The sequence below is a fragment of the Mirounga angustirostris genome, unplaced genomic scaffold, assembly GCF_029215605.1.
Source record: "Mirounga angustirostris isolate CCGP_5_RB_7025 unplaced genomic scaffold, mMirAng1.0.hap1 SCAF_12, whole genome shotgun sequence".
Classification (NCBI taxonomy): Eukaryota; Metazoa; Chordata; class Mammalia; order Carnivora; family Phocidae; genus Mirounga; species Mirounga angustirostris.
Window position 1 is genome coordinate 67,583,726 of NW_026991720.1, and position 14,930 is coordinate 67,598,655.

Genomic DNA, 14,930 nt, shown 5'->3' on the forward strand with positions numbered 1-14,930 from the left:
CCTGGGATCGAGTCCTGCATCGGGCTCCCTGCTCAGCGGGGAGTCTACTTCTCCCTCTGACCCTCCCCCTTCTCATGCTCTATCTCATTCTCTCAAATAAATAAATAAAATCTTAAAAAAAAAATGGACAAATTGGACTTCAAGAAAATTTAACATCTCTTCATATCACAGTATTTTAAGGGAATGAAGTTCCAAGTCCTAGACTGGGAAAAATATTTGTAACACTGACAAAGGATTTATATATAGGTTATATAAAGAACTTTCTTGAAAAGAAAACCCAGTTCTTAAAAATGGCCAAAATATTTGAGCAGCTTTTTTATAGAAAAACGTGTAATGTGACATGTAAGAATGGCCAATAAGCACATGAAAAGGTGCTCAAAACCACTAGTCTCAAGTATAGGCAAACAACCCACAGCTAGATACTGTTTCATACTCTCCAAGATGGCCCAAATGAAATAGACCAACAATACTAGATACTGGAACAGCTATGGAGCAACTGGAACGCAGATGCTTTGTTGGTGGAAATGCTAGATGGTACAACTACTTTGCAGAATGCTTATGAATATTCTTAGAAAGTTAAACACTAATAATCAGTAACTGGTGAATAAATAAATACAGAATAATCATAAAATGGAATACCAGTCAGCAATAAAAAGGGACATATTACTAAAATATTCAGCACATGAACGAAGGTCAAAAAAATTATGTCAAGCAAAATAACCCGAGACATAAAAATTAGGCCTGCTGTGTGATTTCACTTCTATGAAGTTTAAGAATGGAACAGACACAACTAATCTGCGTTGACAGAAATCAAAACAGTGATTGCTAGAAAGGGCCACAAGAGTATTTCCCTCCTTATTAAAACGTTCTGGATCTTGTGGAACGTGCTGGTTACATAAGTGCACATAATTGTTAAAATTTGTTGAACCAAACACTCCCTATCTGTGCATTTTGTCGTATGTGAATTATGCCTCAATAAAAATAAAAAAACTTACACTTTTTCTCATTTTAATTTTACATATAATTTTTAATTCTCCCTCTCAGTGCTCTCATTGGGAGTGTCAGATGCTTTTAAGCTCATCTTCAGTTGCTGTTGTTGCTATTTTAAACTATGACTTCTTATTGAGGTTGATGGTAAGCAGTTAGAGAGCCTGTTACTTTCACAGATAAAAGGTTAGTTGGAAAAGTCAGAGGAATGACCTTAATTACATTAAAGGGTGAAATTTTGAAATATGTGCATAAGGGTTTATAAACTCAGTGCTTTCCACATTCTGGACAGAAGAAACAATGAGTACAAAGGCCCTATAGTTGGAGGTGCTGCTTGGTGGAAGGAAGATTGAGGTGAGAGAAATGGGAGTGGATTAGCGAAGATTAAGTAACAGGATAGAAGATCAGACAGGAAGTGAAAGTCAAATCATACAGGGCCTGTGGGCCACTATCAGGATTTTGCCTTTACTCCAAGTGAGGTGAGAGCCTTTCACGTGTTTTGGTTTGGTTTGGTTGTTTTTATTGAAGTTGAGTTGACCTACCATGTCAGATTAGTTTCAGGTGTTCAACATAGTAATTTGACATTTAATGCATTATAAAAAGCTCACCACAATAAGTGTAGTCACCATCTGTCACCATACAAAGTTATTAAAATATTACTATATTGCCTATGCTATACTTTATATCCCCATGACTTAAGCCATTGGTGTGCTTTAAGCTGAGGAGTTCAGTGTTGTAACTGTCATTTAAGTGGCTATATCGGGAAGAGACTGAAGAGGTCAAAGGTGGAAGCTGGGAGGTCAGGAGATCCTTGCAAGAATTCATGAGACAGATGATGATGGCTTGGCCTAGGGCAGTGTATGTATATGTACTTACTCCTGGCCCCTTGTCTTTCCACACAGAGTGGATGACTATGTGCATACCTTACAGCTCTATTGGAAAGTTTTTCCCTCTTTAAGGTCTTCTAAGGCCACCCTTAAATATGGCTGTAATGTAGCTGTCACCCATTCTTTCACCCACAAACTGAGCCAACCCATATGTAAACCAAGCTTGGACCTTTTCCTCTTTTTTCCAGCCAGTCCTACAGAACCCACCCTCCCCACGTAACCATATATGAAGCACGGGAAAGGGGTGCTGGTGAAATCCTGTTGGGTGACATTGGGCTTCTGGGTGCCTTGCTCATGCAGCTTACTCATGCCCTCTGGTTCTGCTCAGATGTACATCCTGGATGCACAATTTACATCTTATGGAAGAGGTTTCTTCTGGATCTAACTTTATAACTTGGTGAGGCTGCCAGGACCCGCTGGGCTATTTGGATGTCTCGTATCTTCATATCTTCATGGTGAAGAGCTCTACTTCTTCCATGACCCAGTCACATGTCAGGCACTATTTCTCAAAAGTCACATAATTCTTCGCTTCAGATTGCTCAACTCTCCTTTGGAACCTCATGGGCCACTATTACAATTTCCCTACTGGGGCTTGCCATAAGTTGCCATATCTTTTCCCACTGGTGACACTTCTAATACCATAGAATGTTGGTTGAATGGCCTGGTAGAGCTCCTTGCACTGCAGTTCAGATCTTCTGCAAAGTCCTTTCTCATTCTAAGCCCCACCCAATGCCTTGCATGCCACCTGGTAGAACTGAGTATTCTAAGACGTGGAGTGTGTTGCCTTCAGAACCTAGAGAGATCTTCCAGGCTGTGCTTCCTTGTTTTGGGAGTTCTAAGCTCCAGCACTTTTTCACTTGGGAAGGGATATCCCAGCATGTACCTAAAAACTCCACTGAAGTAGCATGTTCTCAAATCTTCCTTGAATCTATCTCCCGCCCTCTGGAGTATATATACCTTACTGGACTTCTGGTGCATTAGTTAACTCTTTATCCTTCCTAATCAGTGTGATGCCATTGATGTAATGGGTTGATGTAATGTTCTGTGGATGTTCAGGCAAGTCCAGACCTATTTAGAGTATGGTGGAGGATAAGAAGTTAACAGCCTTGAGACAGAAGTGTAAATAAGTATTGTGCTCTTTCCCACATAAGTATAAACTGTTTCTAATCTTATATAGTTGGAATAGAAAATAATGCATTCATCAATCAGCCACCTACCATGTACCAGAGGCCTTATTAATCTGTTCCAAGAAAGATGTGACATATGACACAGCAGCTTTGATAAGAGCTCCTGCTTGGTTGAGCTTGCAGAACTCTTCAGTTATTCTCCAAGATCTATCTAACTTATGAAGGGGCCAGACTGGTGTCTTAAATGGATAAATTCTAGGGACAACCACTCTTCATCTTCCAGGACTCCAAGAATGTCACTAATGTCTGCCATCCTCCCCGCCCTACCCTGAGATGTAATACTGTTTTTTATTTACCATTTTGGTAGGAGAAGATGGGGGTATGGCAGTTTCAGAGACCTCCACTTGGCCTTCCCTTCTGTATAGGTCTTACCCCAGAGGCCAGGGACCCCATGCTAAGTATGTCAGTTCCAATTGAACACTCAGGATTGGGGAAATGGTCACTGTATGTGTCCATAGACCCAATGAGCCCTTTGTGACCTAGAGGGCTTTATTATCTTACCTAGTCACTATAAGTTACCATTCTAACTGGGGGACTATGATATGGCTTTGAGTTTCATTGTGAACCTAGACCCTGTATCCACTAGGTCTCCAAGTATCTGATTTTTCTTTCTGCATTATACATTGACCTGAATAAATGGCCATAGGTCCCTTTGGGGAAGGACTGAAGAAATCATCACAATATGTTTGCCATGTATCCTTCCTGCTAGGCAAGCTACGTCTTCAGTCAATGGGTTCTAGATCAGAAAATTGGATCTGGTCTGGGTAATGAGCGGAGGATCATGATTTTTTTTTTTTTTATATTTTATTTATTTGACAGAGAGATAGAGAGTACAGGAAGGCAGAGAGGCAGGCAGAGGGAGAGGGAGAAGCAGGCTCTCCGCTGAGCAGGAAGCCGATGTGGGGCTCGATCCCAGAACCCTGGGATCATGACCTGAGCTGAAGGCAGACGCTCAACCGACTGAGCCACCCAGGCGCCCCGGATCATGGTTTTCTATTGAGGTAACTGCCTTGAGCCACTTGCTCCCAAATTTTTCATTTCTTTTCCTTTTTTTTTTTTTGCTTCTCCATTCTTGCTTTTATGTTTTCAGTTACAGATGTTAACCACCATTTGAGCTGCCTGTTTTGCCCTTAGGATGCTACGTTCTATGAACGTGTAAAGCCTCCTTTGCTGCTCCTCTGATGTAGCTGGCCATTAAGGTAATTGTGGCTTCCTGGTTTCTGGGGGTTAACTGCTGCCGCCTGGCCACTGTTACTCCAGGGTGTCATCATCCCCACAGATACTACCAAGCCCTGCTCTGTGACTGTGTCTCCTGCCATCAGCCCTGGCCTGTAAAGAAGGCCATGACTAAAATCCCTGAAGATACTTAGTTTTTCTCACTACCTCATTGCTGATGGTGGTGAAGGGTGTGTGCTCTGGGCCCTACTATGTAACACTTGGATGTGTCTTCCAGCTTTACCTAATATTTCTATTCTAACATCTACTTCCTTCAACCTCTTTATTCCTATCTGTACTATCAGTCAGGGGAACTCACACATTTTCACTTCATTAAGTGTAGGCTACGGCTTTTCCAGACTTCTAAGAATGACTGGATCAACCACACTATCCCCTGGAGTCCTTGCCAGAGTATAAAATCGCATATCCCAAAGAAGTGGCCCAAAGTTAGTGAATTCTTGCCTCTCCCGTCTTACATTCTGGCTCCCTTAAATCCCTCCAAATCCAGTCTCAGTGCTGCTTCCCTGGCCCCTAATGGTACTTGTTAATTCTTTTTTTTTTTTTAAGATTTTATTTATTCGTCAGAGAAAGCACAAGCAGGAGGGAGCGGCAGGCAGAGGGAGAAGCAGGCTGCCCATCGAGCAGGGAGCCCGATGCGGGAGTCGATCCCAGGACCCCGGGATCATGACCCGAGCCGAAGGCAGACGCTTAACCGCCTGAGCCGCCCAGGTATCCCAGTATTTGTTTATTCTTGCAACTCTTTTGGTGATTTTCAGTCTCTTTACTCTCCTATGAGGCCCAGCATGTCTTCTCCAGACAGATTATGCTGGGAGAGCCATCAGATGTTGGTCTGACCCTGAGAGAAAGGGAAAGATCGGAGGGGGGGAGGAAGGGAAGGAAGAATGGTTAGTTTTAGATTGCAGTACAGTTCTAGAAAGTTTTAGCAATGCTGACAGGGAGTCCTTGAGCCAATTACCTCTCAGAGAAGTCTCACATCTCCCAAGAACAGGCCTGCCTCAGTATCTGTCCATGCTGCGAGCAGCCGGTGGAAAGCATGGCCTTGGTCAAACATGGTGATGGATCTCAAAGCAGAGCAGCTGGGGCTGTTAGTCAGGTGTGCCGTCAGCAGGAGGAGATGAGAGAGGCAAATTTTCATGGCCACCACTTTCCATCCAGGACATGAGGTGGCTGTGGACTGGCTGGGTATCTCTCTAGCCACAGGGCCACTGCATAGTCACCTTGGGCCCATGTGTGGCCTGGGGGTCTCGGGATGGTTTTACCTCTTACACAGGTGGTTGTACTTCTTGACTTAGGGACAAAGAGTGAGTGTGCTCAGAGACCAAAAGGAAGCTCTAAGTCTTCTCATAACCATGTCCTGGACCCCACACAGCGTCACTTCCCCCATATGCCATCATTTATGCCAGCTCAGCCCAGACTCCACATGGAGTCTCTACACAAGACTGTTTTGGAGACTCGCTACCACAGCGGGATGTGTATGTATATAAACTCACGTAATGTTTCATGTGCTTACTACAGGAGGCTCTGGCCTTTTCACCATTCGGTCTTCACTCATGGAATCATTGAGAGTTTGGTCTGTAACAGCAACTCATGGATAATTGATTTATTCTTGGTCCTTTATGCTTGAGAAACTTTTTTTTCCCCTGGTACTTTTATTGGATTGCTTTTAAACCTATTTAAGACCCTCATATTTTATCTTCAAAAATTTAATTCCTGCCTTCCAAGAATTTCAGTATCTATATACCATAGGGCACTTAGAGCAAAAGCATGCCATTATTTTTAAAAGAAATCTCACAGTTAAAGGAGTCCCTACCACCAAAGCACCATGGAGATTCTCTTCCTGAAAAGCTGAAAATCTGTCTTCAGATGTTTTTCATGACTCAACCACTATTTATTTGTATTCTCTCGAGGCATGAAATGACTTTTTAGAAAATTTTCTATTAAAATTCTTTATAGACATGTTGCCTAGTCCAATAGCAATAAACATAATTTTCTGGTGTAAATTTTTTAAAAATTTGAAGAAATGTGCAGAACATTTGGTATCTGTTCACCTTAACCTATTTTCCTTACTCCAACATTTGAGACCGTCTTTGGGCAGGAGTGGCTCTGGTGAAGGAGGTAAGGGAAAGCTTTCCAAAAAACCACACACGTTCCCTCGTAAAAATAAAACCAGAGTCTTGGTTTAAGTCCAGCCAGGCTGGCTGCCTGTAAGTTCATTATCAATCTTTAACATGGCCTTAACGTATCTCCCCCACCCTCTTGTCATAGCAAAATCCAGTCAGGCTTTCCCCAAGCAAAGGATTTATCCACGCTGGTGCAGACCTGGTTTGGAACATTTTATTGGCAACACTGGTGTCATATTCAGGAACCACAGATTTTTGTTGGACTGTGTTAGCTTGAATGACAAGTATCAGTGGTCAACTACATTTGAAATATTGTTAAAGTACCTAGAAGTAATAGGCATTAAAATTCATTCTGCTCACTGCAACAAACCTCTAAAGATTTCTTGTCCTCAGTGGAACCGGCATACTGTAATTGTTATTTGGAACTTAATGCAACCTCAACAGCAGCAGAGAGACAATACGGTCCTCTCATTATGCACATGCTCTAGGATCGTTTATTTTAATGCTTTCAAATAAATCTGTTCCATGCAGCACACCACAGTAAATAAGGAGCAGCAATGCTCTTCTAGTAAATCCATCCATAACGCGAGTCACCATGGAAAACACCGCGTCTCAAGTCTTTGGCCCTGCACCATAGCATGAAGCACAGCACATCTGCGCCTAATCATATGTGGCTTCATATGGATTTAATAGGACTATGCCAGAAGTGCATGTAAGAACAAATTTAACCAGAGGTTTCCAGCTATTAAATACAGCTACTAAGTAGTTAAAAGGCAACAACTAAACCCGTAAAGCCTACACCCCACCCCCCAATTTTTGAGACAGAAATACAAAGATAGAAAGGCTCTGGTGAACGGCAGGTCAGTGGAAAGCGGGGTGGGATACATCTGGAATACTTGGAGCAAAGCCGGCACAACGGGACACCCAAAAGGTCACGCAACACTGCTGCTGAATGGACGCTGAATGCCAGGTGGGATCGACGACGGCAGAGCCGAGTTCTAGAAGGCGAAGGTCGGGGCTGGGGTCGGGCGGTTCGTTTCCACTAGGCAGATAACTCAACGGTGCCTTCCTCCTCACTGTCAGCTCTGTTAGCGCGAATCTCCACGAGGGTCCTGGCAAAGCGGGTCCACTCGTCATTGTGGGGCACTGCAAGCTACAAAGCAGATCAACGGAAACTGGTGAGCAAGTGTCTCCCGGGCCAGAAAGCCTTGCAGCCCGCCTGACAGCTTCTCCCGAGGCGGCGTTTCTCTTGGACTATGAAAGAGACCAGATCTTCTTCCCTGAGTCAGCCCGGAAGTGCCGCTCTTAAACTGAGAGTAATGTCACTCGCAGAAGAAAAATCACTCGTGGAATTTATAAAAGTTTAAAAAACTCATGTAAACTATACCGTGACAGGAGCCAGTTAAAGCACTTTCAGTAATGAAAAGTCACCTAAGGAGACCAGACTTAAAGTGAACACAGCAAATAAAAACTGCACAATTGACTAGGATTTTGAAATAACTCTGGTATTGCCTTTTTAAGTCCAGGCTACTGGTCCTTCTTTAAAAGTGTGGCTAATGGGCTAATATGCATGGCAAAGTCTAGTTTACATATACAAAGAAATCGTACTATGAAATAATGATTTGGCTTTTTCAGCACGATCTTACCAAGAGTTCTGTTCTAAGTCCTTTGCATGTATTAACTCATTCCTCACAACAACCCTATCTGTGTAGGGTAATATTAGTATCTCCATCTTACGGAAGAAGAAATCAGGGCACAGAAAGATTACATCATCTGACTCAGATTGCACAGCTAGCAAATACCAATGCCAGTGTCCTCTAGCTCCAGGATCTGCATCCCTAGCCAGTATGCGATACCGATCCACCAAAAAGCTGGGGGGGGGGGGGCTATAAAATTTCCCCAATACTATCTTCTTCTATGCACAATTCAATGAGAAAATTAACCCCACCCGATACAAATTACATGTATGAATTTTGTTAGCTGATTTAAAGGACAGGAATTTCTTTACAAAGCATCCAAAAATAAATTGCTTAAAGATAACCATGCAAATGCTTGGAATGGAAAAGAGAATTATTTGAAGATGAGAAGCAGGATCAAGTAGAAGTCTGAATGGCTTTTATAGAGAATAAAATTGATTTAGACTGTACAGTGATTTTCTTGGAGGATTGCCCTAGAAGATGGGGTAACCCATCTATAGGTACCTAGTGCTGCACCTATTCTGTAAACATTAATAACATTCATCTCAATATACATTTTTGAAAATAAAGAGGAAGCAAATAAAGCTAAGCTTTGTGACCACTTTTACAGCTGAAAAATTACCCACTTTGTGTAGAGCCAAATGATTAGAACTTTAAATTTTTCCTACAGGGGATGATATTCTCAGATAATGTCTAAGACAGCTTCTTGGAGAACGGCATCATCAGTCGACGACGTATATCCTGCCATCAGTGTTCTAAGTACTAAGGTTTAAACGTTTCAGGAATACAATTCTGGAAATGATCTACAGGTGGGGGAGTAAGGCCTACTTATTTTGAGAAATGCAGTACCAATAAGAATTCTCATTTGGTCATATGAATGAATTTTTGAACGGTTAACTACTTCCCCTAGTTATTGAAATGAATCCAAATTTCCCCTTAGGCAATGACATAAGTTCACAATAGGACTGAATGACAGTCACCCCTTCACTCAGTCCATTTTCTCTACTTTGAGCTCTTTTCCTAGGTTCTACCAGTCTTCATTTTTCCTTTCAATTTTAGAAAATACTGCACCGGGGAAACGAGGTCTCCAAAATAAATGCTACAAAAGAGCTAACAAAAAGCACAAGCAGCAAAGGGTTGGTATCATATTTAAATGAAAGAACAGGTCCACTATTTCTTTTCTCTTCTCCAACTCCTGACTCAAGTCCTTCCAAAAAGAACCACAACACGAAAGCCTAGGGAGACACAAAGCCAACCATGATAACATGCTTATAACTTTTTCTCATATGAGGTGAGAATCAAGCTATAACTAAAGCACCTCATAATTTCACAGAACTTGAAGTCCTGGGAAAAAGCAGGCCTTCCTAATAATACATTGCACAATATGGGATACAGTATAGTACTCTAGAAGTTTGGCTTCTAAACATAACACTGCATTATTGTTAAAGTGGTATAAGGTTATTTTTTTAAATTTATTTTTAAAGATTTTATTTATTTGACAGAGTGAGAGAGCGCACACACACAAGCAGGCAGAGCAGCAGGCAGAGGGAGAGGGAGCAGCGGACTCCCTGCGGAGCAGGGAGCTCAGTGCGGGGCTCGATCCCAGGACCCTGGGATCATGACCCAAGCCGAACGCTAACCCTAACCAAATGGGCCACCCAGCGCCCCTGAAGTGGTGTAAGTTTAAATTGGCATATGAGTCCATTGGTAATGTTTTACTGATAGCAACATATAGGAACTATATACTCAAACAAGAAAACAGATAAATGTTTTACAGAGTTTCATGCAGCAGTAATGGCAAGACTGTTAAGAAATGATACTAATAAAGATGAGGAAACGTTAAGGTTCGAATGTGTGCCCAGATACAGTTGGAGAGAGAAGTGAGTACCATTTATGACACTTAAGTTGTACATCCAACTTTTCAAAAATGAATTCTGTTAAATGTAAATGTTTCTAATGAAGAAACAAAAGTACCCTAGGGTGGAACTACACTTGACCTTTTCCACCGGGATGGGAATAACAGTGCTCTACAACACCTGTCCTGACTCTCACAAAAGAGCTCCTCGTATTCTAACATGTCTTGTACTCTTTTTGATCTGTGAAAGTTTCATTTAGGTTGGAAATATTAGAAGTTAAAAAAACATTCTACCAAGTATTTTCCTCTCTAGAATACCATAAACTTCACAGAAATGTTAGTTTGCTTTGGTTCACAAACAAAACCACAACAAAAAACATTCCAGGGTAGAACACAATGAAAACACAATTGTTTCTAGAAACTTAAATTTACCTACCTCATCCTATTACACTTTCTCATTTAGCTGGTTATAAAAATAACCCAAGATGATTGTAACGTTAGATTTAGAAGGTGGACTGCACACTGCCCCATTTTTTAGAATTAAGTATCACCATCAGGAAGCACTTTAAGTATAATCTTAGCTTGAATGTGTAAATGTGTATTCACAGGCAGTTTCCACACCCAAAGTAGTAATTTTTGACATCTGTATTACTTGTAGGTAAGATCAAACAGGCGTCCTAACAAACAAGAAGACCACTCCTTTCATTTTACACCTGCAGCTGTACATAGCATCCGTTTGGGCAGAACCGTCCTTCTTATCATTGGCACTCCTGACTTTTCTCACCTGTTTTTCTCTGATTGGAAATGGCTGGAAAGGAGGCTCATGAGCACAAATTCATCTGAGACTTTCTTTAGGAGAATTCTAATCCAATAATACCTTAATCATGAAGTAGGAAAATTCTTTGTCCATGTTTCTTAGTTAAAGAATAAGACTGCTCTCGCGTTCCTCTTACTAGCACACCAATGTATTCATTTGGCAGGGACTGAGTACCCACTATATGCCTGGCCCTGTGCGAGGGATTAAAGAGACAGCAGTGAATAATTTTGGCATACGGTGACGATTGAAAAAGAGGGAAAAATGATGTTTTCTTAGGCCAAAATGTGTGAATACTGTCATAGGTATTCTTTTTTTTTTTTTTTAACTTCACCGACATTCCAAACATGAATAGCCTAAAACTGATCTTCTTAAAGTGACAAGTGCAACACTTCTCGGTGTGGGTTGTGTGTCAGGCAAGTAACAGGGAAGCAAATGACACGTTAATGACACGGCTTCAGCATCTCCTTACGTTTCTACCAAGGCATTAAAGGCTAAATGTAGAGCAAAGTAGTTCAGAATAATTTTCCAACAATTTCCATTTCGCGATAGGAAAAATAATCACACAAGTTTTTAATCGTGATGAGTAATTTCCATTGATTAAAAAATAGAAGCACTGTGAAGGAAACAGCCCATAGTGATAGCAAGGGAATGCCATAAAGAAGGACTTCTAAAACTTGTCCAGTATTGTACTGAATGAGAATGGATCTGGAAACATTTTCTGCCTTCAGATTCATCTGCCAAAGTCCACATCCTAGGTCAGGGATGATTCAGATCATCAACAAGCCAGTTCAAACCCACCCCCCCCCATTAGAAAAGTTCTAATTTTTTGCTAAGTGTATAAAGCATTTTTATGCCACAAGCACTCAGGGCTCTAATTCCCGAGACAATACAATCTTAGTTCTAAGAGTGACGGCCTATTACAGAAATGATACGACCCTATTTTTACAGCCAAGGGAACTAAGGACAAAGGTAGTTTCTGAGGTAGCAGTTTGGCCCTAAGGAGGAGGTAAAATGAAGCTCAGATTTGGACAGGAGACTTAAGTCCCGTTCTCATCTTGGTTACTGCCAACGGTCGGGCACTTAACCTCTCATTGCCTCAATTGTAAAATGGGGATGATGGTGTCTGACCCATTTATCAAAAGAGATGTGAAGAGGATGAGAAAGGTAATCTAAGGGAAGAAAATACTATGAGTTCATCATGGAATAGTCATGCTTGCTTTTTCTTTAAAGTGTCACTCAGATTGAACATGTTCCTAAAAACGATCTCTGTAAGTGGCACACACATCAGTTCGATAGCATTTTTGTGGTTCTGTTTTTCTTAAAAAAAATTAATTCTGATGTTTACCATGTGAGGACATTCAGGAACAAGGCGCGAATCTCTTTTAACAGGGAGAAGAACGGGGAGTTTGAGGACTCGCTGAAGAGTACATAAGCCCCCAGTGTTAGTGTGGGGCGCCCAGGAGCCTCGCCCTTCATGAAATGCCAGCATTTCACCACAGCAGAATGGCCGGCAGGTAATGTGCTTTGAATCACCTGCTAAAAGATTCTAAAGATTGCATTTAATCTTCTAGGATTCTTGGGAGGTAAGAGGTCAAAAATAAAAAGCAAAAGTGCAGAAGTTGTGGAAAAATTTATGAAAATGGATCATTTTAGTTCCCTCCTCTCTACCTGAGGCTGCATGGACCTGCCCCCTCCCTGCCTGAATGGAAGGGAGGGGGGCCTCTGGATCCTGCCCCAGCCCGTTCCCCAAATAATTAGTTGGCCTAACTGCTGCGTGGCTGGCCTGCGCTTCTCATGCACTTAAAGGGAGACAGAGATTGCAGAATGACTAAGTTTTGAGAATGGAGCCAGGGTTAACTTTTTCCACCTCCAAGATCAGCCAGATGGCAGTTTCTTTTCCCTACTCCGCACTTACTTGCTGTGCGTGCTTATGAAATTGATGTTTTAACATCTCTGATCTTAATTTCTCCATTTGTGAGAAAGGAATTTTAAGACCCATCTCCTAGGATTGCTGTATATAGTAAATAAGACTCCCCCCCAAAAAATATAATGGGCTTATCAGCAGAGTGCCTGGCACATTATAAACCCTGCGGAAATGATGTTTTTTATTTTTCCTTAATGCTTATTCCCTTCTCCTCCATTATTTTTGTTATTTTGGCTTCTTCCTTTTCTTTCCTCCCATTTTCTCCTTTTCACCTATATAGAGCTGGATTTTTAGAAATATTCCTTATTTTTGTTACATTTGACTTCTTGAAAACCCACCCAAATAATTTCCTAAGTAGTCATACTTCTAATACTAGCCAAATTTCATGAGCTGGGTATGGGGAAAGGGTTCTTTCAGATCCCAAGAAAAATTCTGTCAGAGGACTTTTTATTGCTCATTTAAAAAATCAAATTTAAAGTATAATTATTCCTTATAAATATAGGCCTACACGTATATGTCTACAGATGCATGCGTATTTATCTTTTGCCAGTACAGCGTTCCCTGTTTCCTTGGTAGGGCACTTTCTACAGTGAGATTCTACATTTTTAGCTCAAGGTCCTAAGGCTTTGTAACCGCTGAATATGCTGTTATAAAAATCAAATGACTTTTTATAACCAGGGTTTAATACACAAATATCACTCATGTGTCCCTTTTTATAAGTACATGGCTAACAATTTTGAACAGTCCCCAGTCAAGCCTCCCTCATTTGTTAGTAATTTTAAAAGGTTTATAGTGCCTAGCATTTGATTTTAAAAAGCTGCAGTAACTCCTACCAGCCCAAAGCTGAATTTTTTATGGTAAAAATATCTGTCTCAGGCATTGCTTATATAAAAGTAGGTTAATTAAAAAAAAAATCTTGGACAATTAACATAGAAAACTATTCCATGATTTCAGTTTGGTTTCTCTGATACATTAAGCATGGCAAACAAGTTAAAATGGATAGGACTCCAGGTTTCAGGATAAGTATTCCATGGATGTGTGTTTCATCAGCATCTTTGTAATCTTTTAAATAAACGGAGTCATTAAAAAAGAAGTCTGGGACAATTATGTTACCCATTGATGCTGAACACATACATGACAACTTACCTCCTGTATTCACCTAAAAATTAAAGTTTTCTATGAAAAAGGTATCTTACAAATTACCTTTTCACTTTAATACGCATTGATGTTTGTTGTCATTGTGAATGCATTTACAGAAACCGTGGAAGTGAATGCGGGTTTCCACAGAACGACTGCTAAACCCCTCTAAGGTAAAAGTTTTTTTGAAAGTGCAATTATTAATGGCACCCCAATTCAGGACACCGTGGACTTACTAGTATACAAATACACATTTGTGTTCAGAGGAAGCCGGTATTTCTTCGGACAATTCCCTCTGCCACACACACAGATGGAAGCAAAGTGGGAGGTAATAAGCAATGAAAACAGCCGCTGGGACAAGCAAGCTTACTCGCTTCACATAAATACAAGCTCCGCTGTATTTAACTCGTGGGGCAGTCTAGCATCACTGGTAACAATGGATGAAACCACGGGCCAAAATTCCAAGCCAGAGTGCAGTATACAGAGAGGGTAAGTGCACTGCAGTGTTCTACCACAAAAAGATACGCTGTGTGGTAACTTAGCATTTACAGCACTTTTAGGGAAGGCCTGAGGGTAGAAGCTACATTAGTCCCCATTCTGTAGCATCTGCCATTCCCAGTCAGTAGGATAAAATTTCTGTGAAATTTAGCGGCATGCAAACTACTATAGTAGTCTGATGAGATCCGACTATTTTTGGTTAAGAAAGAACCTACTTTGTCATAAAGTCCTATCTAAGGAACCCCTTATCCACCGGTGAGGCTTGAGATCTCTCTGCCAAAGTTCTCTTCCTAGTATCTTTAACTGAGTGGTTGACTTTTATAGCATGTTCGTTAGAACACCACTTAAAAAAAAAAAATCCATTACCACCCAGTTAAGGAAAGAAATAAAGGTAAGACATAAAACCAAAAGTAAATACTAAAAAGGTAGGTCTATATCAATTTCAATAGCCAGCAACCATCGAAGGAAATAATTTATTTTAAATACTGTCTTTAAAAAAGTGTTCATGTTAAAATTCAGCATTATAGGAAGCACAACAAAATTCTGGAGTTTCTACCTGCAGAGGGAAAAAAGAACCACAGCTAA

The 14,930-nt window shown here is 41.0% G+C and overlaps 1 protein-coding gene and 1 long non-coding RNA gene across 4 annotated transcripts in view; one reads left to right on the plus strand and one right to left on the minus strand.

Moving 5' to 3' along the window:
- The first annotated feature begins 1,308 nt into the window (after positions 1 to 1,308).
- LOC135362109 (uncharacterized) lies at positions 1,309 to 14,874 on the plus strand. Its single transcript, XR_010406526.1, has 8 exons — positions 1,309 to 2,271; positions 3,881 to 4,062; positions 4,152 to 4,260; positions 4,844 to 5,005; positions 8,785 to 8,923; positions 12,176 to 12,300; positions 13,967 to 14,020; positions 14,112 to 14,874. It is a non-coding gene; the product is annotated as an uncharacterized LOC135362109 (long non-coding RNA).
- DYNC1I1 (dynein cytoplasmic 1 intermediate chain 1) overlaps positions 6,620 to 14,930 on the minus strand; it is a 317,629-nt gene continuing 309,318 nt past the window's right edge. For all 3 annotated transcript variants that reach the window (XM_064575249.1, XM_045864670.2, XM_064575250.1), the window contains one exon: positions 6,620 to 7,570. In XM_064575249.1, coding sequence (XP_064431319.1) covers positions 7,460 to 7,570 — 111 coding nt within the window. In that variant the 3' untranslated portion in view covers positions 6,620 to 7,459. The remainder of the gene's footprint in view (positions 7,571 to 14,930) is intronic.